This window comes from Rhinopithecus roxellana, chromosome 19, assembly GCF_007565055.1.
Source record: "Rhinopithecus roxellana isolate Shanxi Qingling chromosome 19, ASM756505v1, whole genome shotgun sequence".
NCBI classification, from domain to species: Eukaryota; Metazoa; Chordata; class Mammalia; order Primates; family Cercopithecidae; genus Rhinopithecus; species Rhinopithecus roxellana.
Genome location: NC_044567.1, coordinates 65,388,009 through 65,402,048, shown reverse-complemented (window position 1 = coordinate 65,402,048; position 14,040 = coordinate 65,388,009). Strand labels below are relative to the sequence as shown.

Below are 14,040 nucleotides of genomic sequence, written 5' to 3'. Positions count from 1 at the left end.
AATATTTATTGAGTACTCGATATGGGACATTCACTATCAGTGGTGAACTGGGAATACAACAGTGAGCCAGAAGCACTTAGTCCTTGCTCCCATAGAGCAGGATGTGTCAGTGCGGCACTATTGCACATTTGAGACTGGAGAATTTGTTGTGGGGGTTGGCCTTGTGTATTGAAGGATGTTTAGCTGCATCCCTGTCCACTACCCACTAGATGTCAGTAGCAACCCCCCTCCTCAGTTGTCACAATCAAAACGTCTCTAGGCCACATGCAGTGGCTCACACCTGTAATTCCAACACTTTCAGAGGCTCAGGCAGGGGGTAGATCGCTTGAGACCAGCCTGGACAACACAGTGAGACCCTGCCTTTACAAAAAAATTTAAAAATTAGCTAGGTGTGGTAGCACGCACTTATACTCCCAGCTACTCAGAAGGCTGAGGCTGAGGTGGGAGAATCACTTGAGCCTGGGAGGTTGAGGCTGCAGTGAGCATGATCACGTCACTGCACTCCAGCCTAGGTGACAGAATGAGACCCTGTCTCAAAACAAAACAAAACAAAAAAACAAAAACCAGCTGGGCGCGGCGGCTCACGCCTGTAATCCCAGCACTTTGGGAGGCCGAGACAGGCAGATCACAAAGTCAGAAGATCGAGACCATCCTGGCTAACTCAGTGAAACCCCGTCTCTACTAAAAACACAAAAAATTAGCCGGGCATGGTGGCGGGCGCCTGTAGTCCCAGCTACTTGCGAGGCTGAGGCAGGAGAATTGCATGAACCCGGGAGGCAGAGCTTGCAGTGAGCTGAGATCGTGCCACTGCACTCCAGCCTGGGCAACAGAGCGAGACTCCATCTCAAAAAAAAAAAAAAAAAAAAAACCCTCCAGAAGTTACCAAATGACCCCGGGGCAAAACTACCCTAGGTGAGAACCAGTGTCTCAGGAACCAGAGCAGCCCCACAGTTACCTATTTATTGGAATCTGGGTAAGATTTTATTTGAACAAATACTTTTGCACTTTAGGAAAAAATAACAATGGATGGAGTTTTGTAAAGAATGACAGGTGCCATTGTCATGTACAAATTTGCAAAGTTCAGAGAGCTGAACACAATTTAGCTTAGCCCTACTTGCAACAGAAAAGGAGAAACTACAAGGTACAGGATAAGAGAAAAAGCAAAGACTGGAGAATTTCAAAAGTGATGGAGCTGAATTTCATGGGACCCCAAATCCACTAGCCAAGGGACTGCCCTCCAGCACCCTTCTGATATTCATCCAGCCAGTGTGCTAGCCAGCTCCATCTGATGGCAACAAACTGGGAGTTGAGTTACTCTAGGGTTTTCTGCTGTACAGTTTTCGTTTTTGTAGCAAGATGAGGTTCTTGTTCTTGTTGCCTAGGCTGGAATGCGTGGTGCTATCATAGCCCACTATAACATCAAACTCCTAGGCTCAAATGACCCTCCTGCCTCAACCTCCTGAGTAGCTGGGGCTACAGGTGCACGCCAGAATGCCCAGCTAATTTTGTTGTTGTTGTTTTGTTTTTTTGAGGCAGAGTCTCGCTCTGTCACCCAGGCTGGACTACAGTGGCGCCATCTCGGCTCACTGCAATCTCTGCCTCCCGGATTCACGCCATTCTCCTGCCTCAGCCTCCCGAGGAGCTGGGACTACAGGCGCTTGCCACCACGTCCGGCTAATTTTTTCTATTTTTAGTAGATACGGGGTTTCACTGTGTTAGCCAGGATGGTCTCGATCTCCTGACCTTGTTATCCGCCTGCCTCTGCCTCCCAAAGTGCTGGGATTACAGGTGTGAGCCACCGCACCCGGCCGGCTTTTGAACTATATCAACCCTGAAGGGGTGAGATTCTTAGAATGACAGACAGTTCAGAGACGGTCAGGAGAGTAGGGGAGATGGAAACACATGCTGCTAGTGGTAAGGCTCAGCTTCGATTGCCCAGCCCTGGGAAAGCCTTTCTCTTCAGAGCATTTGATCCACGGAAACTTGGCAGTTAGAGCTTTAAAAGGAAAGGGAGAGGGAAATGAAAGAGAGAGGGTTCTGTCAGGGAGCTGCTCGGTTTTAACAAAAGAGGCCATTCCCATGGCACAAGCACAACCCTTCTCTCTGTTATCAGGAGACCATGTTGAGATTACCCTGAATTCACCTAAAGTGGTGCTGACTCTTCATGATGTTCCCAATGATTCCTGAATCTCGTGATGGACAGAAGCCGGTCTCCCCATGGCCATGGCACTCTGAGAGGATGTTTGGTGACTGGACCTTGTGTTTTGTGGTTGTTTCCACTGTCTCCACCTCTTAGATTTGGTCCTCTTGCTAGGCCATAGGGTGTGGGCCTGACCCATTGCAGTAAAGTCCAGGGCACCTTGGCCTAGGTGCTAACTCCTTCAGAGTTTCTGCTTTATTTCCATAGCTGCACGTTTCCAGCCTGCACTGTGCATGCTGGGTGGGAGAGGGCAGCTTGAATGCAATAACTACACCTAGCACAGTTGACAAAAGTCTTTCTTTACTACCGTGAAGGAAACCACATTTAAAAATGTGTCCCTTTATGTATCCTCTGGGCATTACATATAGTTCTCTCATCAAAGGTAAGAATAATTTTGACCCCAGTGCCTGGTACAGAGTTAGTGCTCAGTAATGTCAGTTAGCTATTATCACAGCTATTACCACAACCTCTAAAAAGAAATGCTTAGCTGGGCACAGTATCTTATGCCTGTAATCCCAGCACTTTAGGAGGCCAAAACAGGAGGATCATTTGACCCCAGGAGTTTGAGACCAGCCTGGGCAATGTGGCGAGACCTTGTCTTTACAAAAAGAAAATTTTTTAATTAGCTGGGCCTGGTGGCACGTGCCTATAGTCTCAGCTACTTGGGAGAGGAAGACAGGAGGATCACTTGAGCCCAGGAGTTCAAAGTTACAGTGAGCCATGATCACACCATTCCAGCCTGGGCGACAGAGGGAGACCTTGTCTGTAAAAAATAAAAGAAAAACAAAAATGAAAAAACCCTGGATGCAGTGGCTCACGCCTGTAATCCCAGCATTTTGGGAGGCTGAAGCGGGCAGATTGCTTGAGCCCAGGAGTTCAAGACCAACCTCAGTAACATAATGAGACCTTGTCTACTAAAAATTTAGAAAATTAGCCAGGCGTGGTGGCATGCACCTGTAGTCCCAGCTACTTAGGAGGATGAGGTGGGAGGATTGCATGAGCCCAGGAGGTCAAGGCTACAGTGAGCTATCATCATGCCACTGTACTACAGCCTGGGTGGCAGAGCAGGAACACTTAACCATCTCATAGATAACTAGGTTAGTCTTCTTCCAGGGACCTAAAGAGCAAAGTGATAAAGTGAACATAAAAGCAGTTTGAAAAGCAAGTGACAGAAGCATGAAAAGTATCCTGTTTTTTTTTTTTGTTTGTTTGTTTTCGTTTTTTTTTTTTTTTTTGAGACGAGTCTCACTCTGTCACCCAGGCTGGAGTAAAGTTGCACGATCTTGGCTCACTGCAACCTCCGCCTCCTGGGTTCACGCCACTCTCCCACCTCAGCCTCCCGAGTAGTTGGGACTACAGGTGCCCACCACCAAGCCTGGCTAATTTTTTATATCTTTTAGTAGAGACCCTGCCCAGCCGAAAAGTATCATTTTTAAATTACTTCTTACTTGGATTCCATTGTTGAACACAAAACAGTAATCTGGTTCAGGATAGAAATATAAACATTAGGCCTGGCGTCGTGGCTCAAATCTGTAATCCCAGCACTTTGGGAGGCCAAGGCGGGTGGATCACCAGGTCAGGAGTTTGAGATCAGCCTGGCCAACAAGACAAAACCCCATCTCTACCAAATATATAAAAAATTAGCTGGGTGTGGTGGCACGCACCTGTAATCCCAGCTACTCAGAAGGCTGAGGCAGAAGAATTGCTGGAACCCGGGAGGTGGAAGTTGCAGTAAGCCAAGAGATCATGCCACTGCACTCCAGCCTGGGCAACAGAGCAAGTCTCCATCTCAAAAAAAAATAAAGAAACAGAAATATAAACATTAGGCCAGGCGCATGGCTCACTCCTGTAATCCCAACACTAGGAGGCCGAAGCGGGTGGATCACTTGAGTCAGGAGTTCGAGAGCAGCCTGGCCAACACGGTGAAACCCTGTCTCTACTAAAAATACAAAAATTAGCCAGGTGTGGTGGCACGTACCTGTAGGCCCAGCTACTCAGGAGCAGAGGTGAGAGAATCTCTTGAACCCAGGAGACAGGGGTTGCAGTGAGCCAGGATCGCATCACTGCACTCTAGTTTGGGCAACAGAGCGAGACTCCGTCTCAGAAAAAAAAGGAAGAAAAAGAAATATAAACCATTAATCATTAAAAGACTTTAGTTGAATTATGGCATTCTGTTGTTAAAATTCTTCCATTACCCACCACTTCTGTTGATTTTGTCAACATGGCAATACATTGAGGCTCATGGTGGTAACTTTAACGTCACAGGATCCTAAAATGTCTTCTGAATTATTAAAAAGTGTGTGTGGGCCGGGCGCGGTGGCTCAAGCCTGTAATCCCAGCACTTTGGGAGGCCGAGACAGGCGGATCACGAGGTCAGGAGATCGAGACTATCCTGGCTAACCCGGTGAAACCCCGTCTCTACTAAAAAATACAAAAAACTAGCCAGGCGAGGTGGCGGGCACCTGTAGTCCCAGCTACTCGGGAGGCTGAGGTGGGAGAATGGCATGAACTCGGGAGGCGGAGCTTGCAGTGAGCTGAGATCTGGCCACTGCACTCCAGCCTGGGCGACAGAGCAAGACTCTGTCTCAAAAAAAAAAAAAAAAAAGTGTGTGTGTGTGTGTGTATGTGTGTGTGTGTGTGTGTGTGTGTGTTCGGTGCCATGAACAGTGAAGTTAACTATGTACTTATCTTTTCAAATAAGGGATCCATTAATGACTCTCAAGATAATCCTTCTAACCAGAGTGTTTGCTTGCCTGGAATACCATATTCCCTCACAGATGAGCTCTTCCAGACCCCAGGAGAAAGCATAACTAATCTAAACTTATGTACTTGGTTGGTAGCTATCAGAATAAGAGTGCAGGTCTTCTGATTCTCTCTTTTTTTTTTTTTTTTTTTTTTTTGAGATGGAATTTCGCTCTTGTCACCCAGGCTGGAGTCTAGTGGCGTGATATTGGCTCACTGCAACCTCCGCCTCCCAGGTTCAAGTGATTCTCCTGCCTCAGCCTCACAAGTAGCTGGGACTACAGGCGCCCACCACCATGTCCGGCTCATTTTTGTATTTTTAGTAGAGACAGGATTTTGCCATGTTGGCCAGGCTGGTCTCGAACTCCTGACCTCAAGTGATCTGCCCGCCTCAGTCTTCCAAAGGTCTTTTGATTCTTACACAGTGCTTCTTCCTGCATCCTAGCACGCCTTCTCACATAGAGGATGCTGGTAAAGAGAGTGGACTGTGGAGTCAGAAAGATCCAAACCCCAAGAACAACTCCTCCACTCAGTGGCAAGGTGATCCCAGCTTCGGCCTCTGCTTTCTGAACTTCCTCAGGTGTAAGATAGGGTTAATACTATGCCTTTGCTCAGTAAATGTTAGCCACTCTTATTAACAGAGGGCTTGCTCTACATGCAGTCACTATGCTTTACAGTTTAAAATAGAAAGACCAAGAGTGAATCCCTTCCCAGTCCATTCCAACCCCAGTTCCAGGTTCCTTCATCCATGCAGGATGGTCACCTTTCCTTGGGGACAGCTGGCCTCTTTCCATCACCCCTAATCAACCATTCTATCCTTTTCTTCATTTTTATGTTTCTTTTATTATTTAAGTTAGCTTTTTTATTATAATTATTCAAATTATTCTTTGTTTTTTCTTTAATTCATTTGTGTAGAAATGAAATGTTGGAATACAGACTGAGCTTGTAGTTAATAAACAGATGTTGATATAGCTGTGAAAATGGAAACAGAAGCAGTCTATGAATAAACACACTTTTTCCATGAACTCAATCCCAGGACACGGTGGACATTGTCCCTCAAAGTTTTTTTTTTGCCCTCAGTATGGCATGAGAAAAAGAGAACCAGTAGTTCAGGCTGTATCTGCATGAACAGAGTTCACTTAGAAGCTAGCCAGGAATGCTAAATGTGCTAATAAATGGCTAAACCGATAAGCAACAAAGATAATTCTGAACCCAAGTTGCTATCATGGCTGAATTCCACTCTGCTCCACTGGTTAGGAAACCCTGGGAAAGCGTCAAACCCTGGGAAACAGTCTCTACATGGTCAACCACAGCATGAGCTACACACCACTGATCTGCTCAGAAGTCACTTCAGATAGATGCTGCATTTGAAAAGTTTCAGGGTTCTGTTCTCTCCTCTCCTTCCCAAGGGAAGGCGATAGCTCCATTGAAGTTGAGGTGGTAGAGAAGGCATTCAGACAGTCATAAGTGAAAACCCTGTGTTTCTCTACAGGTGGTGACTTTCGATGCAGGGGGAGTAAGTGGCCACAGCAATCACATTGCTCTGTATGCAGCTGTGAGGTATGATTCTCTGGGTGATGGAGGTGGAGGAGGGTTTGTTTATTTGATTAGGGCTCATGGTTTAAAGTCTAAAGCACTTTCCCACTTGTTATCTGAGCCCATGAAACTCACTGCTGGCTTATCATCTAGCCCTGCTCACTGCATCTCACCATGTCCTCTCTCTGAGAAATCTCTCTCAAGTCCTAGTACGAATGCTCATCTCCTAAACAGCTGAATTTTTTTGTATACACTGAATACTGCAAATGGGATAATTGACTTTATTCATCTCTTTTCTGTGGCCATAGGAAGCTTGAGGGCTAAATTTGCAACCCCTGTGGCACATGGACAAGACTTTAAGGAATGAGTGCTGTGAATCAGTGTGCCTCCAGAGTCACCATCTTCTTCCCCTTACTCTCACTTCCTTCGTGTATTTTATACAACTCTCAAATCTTTGGAGAAGGAGGATATACATACATAATATGAAATGTGTTTGTTCTTCACAGTCGCCCGATTTTACTGATATTTATTTACATTTTACCAATAAAAATAAAATGCAAGCTCAAAGGTATTGAGTGACGTAGAGTCATACAAACATAGATGTGTTTCCTGTCCCCTAGCAAAGTGCTTCTCCTGGGCCCCTGATCAGCGGTGTGGCAGGCCTGTCCCAGCTACTGAGGAAGGAAAGGAGCAACTTGAAGGGAAGGACTTATTTGATAACCTTCTTCTAAACATGCTTAACACTCAGACTGAAGCAATGCAATATGTAAAGTTGGAAATAACCTCACCAACCATTAAGTCCAGCCACCTCATTTTACTGAGGCTGGGAAGTGGTTTGCCCAGCACGACAAGGTTAAACTATGGCAGAGGCAGAATTCAGGAATCCTAGTTCTCCATTCATTATTCTCTCAGATGTATGTGAAGACCAGTCCAAACTGAAGACCCTCCTTGTCCTTAAATTTTACATCACTTGGTGGAAGATGCTATAATTTTACCCACATACTCTTTCTACACAGCTTTCCCTGTTTCCTTGACTGTGGAATGAGGGGAGGCTAGACTGTTCTCCCGTAAAGGCTATTCAGTTCCTGGTCCAGCCAGCGGCCACAGCTTTAGAGGAGACATGCTGCTAGTTGCATTAGGTCCCTTCAGATTCAGGAAAGAAACATTCCCTGGTTAGTCTGAAATATAAATTTTTTTGATGATATATGGAAAAATGAGGCAGCCCCGGAGTGGTCTTTCCAACCACATGGTTACTCTGAGGCCTTGAGCTTCCAAGACTAGCATGGACAGCAAGCCCTATGGAGAACTGGGAAAATGGTCTCACCTCATTCTGGATGCACACTGAGCCTGGCGATTTCTCACCAAGAATTTACACTGCAGCAAAGGATCAGGTCAGGTCTGTTGCAAACAAACTAAGAGTACCTCCACAGGCAGGGGGCTGGGGCACTTGAGATTGAGTCACCTGGTCCCATTCCTGGTCCAGTCACCACTGAAGTGGGGAAAGCAGAGAAGGCATCATTCTGGATGGAAGGAACCCAAGGAGACAACTCTGTGTAGATAGAACTGCCTGGGACCATTTTCCTCAGAAGAGGCTGGAGTGCCACAGGCTCTCAGCACGAAGGTGGGCCACTGTGCTTCAGATAAAACAATTCATGGACATGCCACCAATCTTCTAAAACCTTTTTCCCCACAGTCATCTCTTGCCTGCTAAATTCATTAGACTCACCTTAGCCCTCAGCCATCTTCAACTTTCCGTGGCATTTGGCCCTGCCTGTCCCTCACTGCAATGCTGCTCTGGCTTATATGGCACCAGCTTGCCCTCCTCACTCTGGCCTTTCTGGCTACTTCTCAGTCTCTTCCTGGCTTCCCTCCCACCAGTGGCCCCTTGGTCCCCCTGTCCCCAAGGCTCGCTCCCCAGCCCTCCTCAGCACAGCTTCCCCTGTGGCTTTAAGGACTATAAGCTCTATTTCCAGACAGGTGCCTCCAGCTCACTGCTTTCCCTGGATATCAGAATATCCACAGGGCTTTGCCCAGAGTACAGAACAAGCCACTTCATTCTCAGGATCCCAGAAATCTTTTTCAGGTTTTTCTTTTCTTTCTTTCTTTTTTTTTTTTTTAAGACAGAATCTGGCTCTGTCGCCCAGGCTGGAGGGCAGTGGCGTGATCTCAGCTCACTGCAGCCTCCGCCTCCTGGGTTCAAGCGATTCTCCTGCCTCAGCCTCCTGAGTAGCTGGGACTACCAGTGCATGCCACCACACCTGGCTATTGTATTTTTATTAGAGATGGAGTTTCACCATATTGGCCAGACTGGGTTGAACTCCTGACCTTGTGATCCACCGACCTCGGCCTCCCGAAGTGCTGGGTTTACAGGCGTGAGCCACCGCGCCTGGCTCCTTTTTCAGGTTTTTCTACCTCTTAGGCTCTGCCAGGCAGTCAGTTCCATGAGTTTGTCAATTCTCTCTCAACTTCTCTTCTTTAACCCCTGTTCCCAAGAGTCTCTGTTCATATAAGTATGTGTGTCTGTGTTGCTGGGGCCACCTTCCCAATCTTTCTCTGCCCCCAGATTTCTAAACAACAAAGTGGGGAAGAGACTTGGAGCTCATTGCAGTTGACACTCCCCTCCTCTTAAGGTGGTGAGCACAGAATGACCTTCGCTGTCAGAAGGTAGGTGTGGGGGAGCTCAGAAAGGAGAAAGGAAATATCAGGGAAGAGCTATCAGTTAGCATTGTAAAATATTCCCCCATCATACTCACATTACAATTTCAAGAGGAAAACTATGAAGAGTCCAGCACAGTTATCTTCATTCTCTAATGGGCAAAGCTTGGACCAGGGTACTTCACAAGTCACAGACCAGCCTCTGGATTGGCTGTCCCTGGCTCAGGTACCCATCCGGATCCCTTCAGCTGCTGCCAGAGGTATGGGATCCTGGAAATCTATACAGTGATTTATGCAAAAGAAACCACCTGGAAACTCACATGGAGGGGGACCATGGGCATGGCAGGCTTTCCTCTGAAGGCCCCTTCTGTTACCTACAAAGGAAATGATTCTTATGCGTCTCACTCTTGTCCTTTCCCTCCTCCAGGGCCCTGCACTCAGAAGGGAAGTTACCTAAAGGTAAGGCTTGTTCCTTTTGCAAAGGGCCACAATATACTGTCCCTCTGAGAAACTTTTGAGAGGGAAATTTGCAAATCCACGGAGAGCTGCCCTCAGCCAAGCAGAGGCAGTGGTTGGGGAGGCCGCCACGCTCTTCCTGACTCACCTCAGGGTACCTGGCAAATTGTATCTGCCAGCAAGTGCCTGCCTGCAGGGCTACCTCTGGATGAGTGGGGAGGCCAGGTTTGCCCCTCACCTGTCCAGCTTTTTCACAGGGTGGATGTTTTACACCTCTGGTATTCCTCCAGTCTGAACTCAATCCCATCCCCCAACCAATTAGGCAGGTTGTAAATGACTGCTGGATGCTTGATGGATCAATCTGCCTCAGTCAGGAACTCTCCCTAACCCACAGAAAGTATTGGACCCCACCTGACGATTTACTGCATGACCCCCATGCTTAGCCTCTCTGGGCCAGTTTCTGGTCTGTCATACCTCATAGGAGCGATACGAAGATTCAATGAATGCAAACATAAGTAATTTGTGCCCTTTCTGTGTGGGATGACTGAAAACAGCTTACCAAGCCATGATGTCTTTGGTACATGACTATAGTTCGTTTGATTCTTTTTTTTTTTTTTTTTTTTTTTTTTTTTTTTGAGATGGAGTTTCGCTCTTGTTGCCCAGGCTAGAGTGCAATGGAGGATCTTGGCTCACTGCAACCTCCACCTCCTGGGTTCAAGCCATTCTCCTGCCTCACCCTCCCCAGTAGCTGGGATTACAGACATGCACCACCACCCTTGGCTAATTTTTTTTTTTTTTTTTTTTTTTTTTTTTTGCATTTTTAGATGGAGTTTCTCCATGTTGGTCAGGCTGGTCTTGAACTCCTGACCTCAGGTGATCCACCCGCCTTGGCCTCCCAAAGTGCTAGGATTACAGGCATGAGCCACTGCACCCAGCCATTTGATTCTTATATTAATCCTGTGAGACGGGCAGGTCTCACACTCTCAACACAATTTTACAGATTAGAAAACTGAGACTCAGGCCGGGTGCGGTGGCTTACACCTGTAATTCCAGCACTTTGGGAGGCCAAGGCGGGTGGATCACGAGGTCAGGAGATCGAGACCATCCTGACTAACACGGTGAAACCCCGTCTCTATTAAAAAATACAAAAAATTAGCCAGGCATGGTGGCAGGCGCCTGCAGTCCCAGCTACTTGGGAAGCTGAGGCAGGAGAATGGCATGAACCTAGGAGGTGGAGTTTGCAGTAAGCCAAGATCATGCCACTGCACTCCAGTCTAGGCAACAGAGCGAGACTCCATCTAAAAAAAACAAAAACAAACAAAAATACCTGAGTCTCAGAGAGGTTAAAGGACTTTGCCAACCCTGTCAGTTTTTGACTGACAGAGCTGGAACCAGGTCTCTAACCTCCTAATACAGTAATTCCTGTCTCCTTCACCTTTCCTTTGGCTTTGAGGTAGCCAGATCTCAACCTCTAGCAACCAGCCTTTTTTTGGTAGGGCACACAGCAGGGTAGAGGGTAGCCAGCCAGGTCTTCTGTGGCCCTTTTACTCATTCTAGCTGCAAGAATGATGGGCACAGAGCAGCTTTGGTGCCACAGAAACACCTGGCAACGCTGTGGCCACTGTCCTGCCCTGCCCTGAACCACAGGGTAGAGGGAGAACGCTCAGGAGAAAATCTGGCTGGAGGCCTCAAGTCTCATCACTTCTCCCTGTCTCCTTTCCAACCAGGGTGTTCTGTGCTCACACTTCAGTCTGTGAATGTGCTGCGCAAGTACATCTCCCTTCTGGATCTGCCCTTGTCTCTGCTTCATACTCAGGATGTCCTCTTTGTGCTCAACAGCAAAGAAGTGGCACAGGCCAAGGTGAGGATTGTAAATTCCTGGACACCCCAACTCAGATCTCTGCCCCAGACCCCTTGTCTCCTCAAAGCCCCACCTCTGCAGAAGCCCTAACTGAAGGCCTTCCACAGTGGTTCAGCATCTGTCCCTGAGAGTTAGGACTAGGCCAGCTAGATCTTGAGAGGCATAGATTTTTCAATGACTTTAGCCTTTTTTTCTAATTATAAAAATAATATATGCTTTTTCTAAAACTAAGTAACACATGCTCATTGCAGAAAATCTTGAAAAACATAAAAGCATCAAAAAGAAAATAAAAATAGGAACAATTACCTGCAGCCCCCACCAATCACAGGTAATCCTTGTTAACATGTTGGGCTACATCTTTCTACACTTTTTTTTTTTTTTTTTTTTGAGACGGAGTCTTGCTCTGTTGCCCGGGCTGGAGTGCAGTGGCCGGATCTCAGCTCACTGCAAGCTCCGCCTCCCGGGTTTACGCCATTCTCCTGCCTCAGCCTCCCGAGTAGCTGGGACTACAGGCGCCAGCCACCTCGCCCGGCTAGCTTTTTGTATTTTTTAGTAGAGACGGGGTTTCACCGCGTTAGCCAGGATGGTCTCAAACTCCTGACCTCGTGATCCGCCCGTCTCGGCCTCCCAAAGTGCTGGGATTACAGGCTTGAGCCACCGCACCAGGCCTTTTTTTATTTTTATTTTTTGAGACGGAGTTTTGCTCTTGTCACCCAAGCTGGAGTGCAGTGGCACAATCTCAGCTCGCTGCAACCTCCACCTCCCGGGTTCAAGCGATTCTCCTGCCTCAGCCTCCTGAGTAGCTGGGATACCAGGCACCCGCCACCACACCCGGCTAATTTTTTGTATTTTTAGTAGAGCTGAGGTTTCATCATGTTGGCCAGGCTGGTCTCGACCTCCTGATCTCAGGTGATCCACCCGCCTTGACCTCCCAAAGTGCAGGGACTACAGGCGTGAGCCACTGCGCCCGGCCCTACTCTTTATATATATATATGGTGTGTAGGTGTAAACGCATTTCAGATGGGATCACACAGTGTCTATTTAAAACCTGCTTCAGCCAGGCACGGTGGCTCATGCCTGTAATCGCAGTATTTTGGGAGGCTGAGGCGGGCAAATCACGAGATCAGAAGTTCGAGACCAGCCTGGCCAACATGTTGAAACCCCGTCTCTACTAAAGCTACAAAAATTAGCCCAGCGTAGTGGCATGCACCTGTAGTCCCAGCTACTTGGGAAGCTGAGGCAGAAGAATCGCTTGAACCCGGGAGGCAGAGGTTGCAGTGAGCTGGGATCACACCACTGCCCTCCAGCCTGGGCGACAGAGCGGATTCTGTCTCAAAAAAAAAAAAAAAAACAACGAAAAACCTGCTTTAACAATATGTTATGGGTTGGGCACAGTGGCACATGCCTGTAATCCCAGTACTTTGGGAGGCCAGGGTGGGTGGACTGCTTGCTGGGCAACAGAGCAAAACCCTTCTCTACAAAAAAATTAGCCAGGCATGGTGGCACATGCCAGTGGTCCCAGCTACTCGGGAAGCTGAGGCAGGAGGTTCACTTGAGCCCAGGAGGTCAAGATTGCAGTGAACCCTGATCACACCATTGCACTCCAGCCTGGGCAACAGAGCCAGACCCTAGCCAAAAAAAAAAAAATCAGAACTATTTATTATGAACATTTTATCCTATTTCATTTAGTATTCAAATAGCAATGGCTGCCAATTACTCCACTATATGTATATACCATAAGATATATCATGAATCCCTTACTGTTGGACATTTTGATTTGCCATTTTATCACTGTTATACATGGAGCAATGCTCCCAGCTTGAGGTTAAGGAGAATTCAGACCTGCCAGGAGCCTCTGTAAAGAGCCTAGGGGAGGCCAGGCGGGGTGGCTCACGCCTGTAATTCTAGCACTTTGGTGGGCTGAGATGGGCGAATTGTCTGAGTTCAGGAGTTTGAGACTAGCCAACACGGTGAAACCCCGTCTCTACTAAAATACAAAAAAAGTAGCGGGGCGTGGCAGCATGCGCCTGTAGTCCCAGCTACTCGGGAGGCTAAGGCAGGAGGCTTGCTTGAACTCGGGAGGCAGAGGTTGCAGTGAGCCGAGATCATGCCATTGCACTCCAGCCTGGACAACAGAGCGAGACTCCGAGTCTTCGTCTCCAAAAAAAAAAAAAAGAGCCCAGGGCAGACTGCAAGAAGCCTACATGCAGGTTGAGGAAGAGCTAGGCCAGGTCAGGTCACCCTAGGGAAAACTCTTAGCTGTCCATGGAGCAGATGACTGAGTGCCATCAGAGTTAGGGAGAGGGTGGGCTGAGGAGAATTGTCCCTCAGTTTGTCTCCAGGTGCATCCCCCTGTAGACTTAAGCCCCCCACAGGGAGACGGGTAGCAAAATAAGTGAAAGAACCAAGTTGGGGATTGTGGCTCGTGCCTGTAGTCTCAGCTACTTGAGAGGTTGGAGTGGGAGGATGGCTTGAGCCCAGGAGTTTGTGTCTGCCCTGGGCAACACAGCTTTATTAGGAAGAAGGGAAGGGGAAGGGGAAAGGGAAGGGAGAGAGAGGAAGGAAGGGAGAAAGAAAGAGAGAGAGAGAA

The 14,040-nt window shown here is 47.7% G+C and overlaps 1 protein-coding gene across 1 annotated transcript in view; it reads left to right on the top strand.

Annotated features, from left to right (window-relative positions):
• The window catches only part of PIGL (phosphatidylinositol glycan anchor biosynthesis class L), a 112,177-nt gene that overhangs the window by 86,314 nt on the left and 11,823 nt on the right, over positions 1 to 14,040 (top strand). The window contains exons 4-6 of the mRNA XM_010387743.2: positions 6,435 to 6,502; positions 9,561 to 9,592; positions 11,317 to 11,450. Of these exons, the coding sequence (XP_010386045.1) occupies positions 6,435 to 6,502; positions 9,561 to 9,592; positions 11,317 to 11,450 (234 nt within the window). The remainder of the gene's footprint in view (positions 1 to 6,434; positions 6,503 to 9,560; positions 9,593 to 11,316; positions 11,451 to 14,040) is intronic.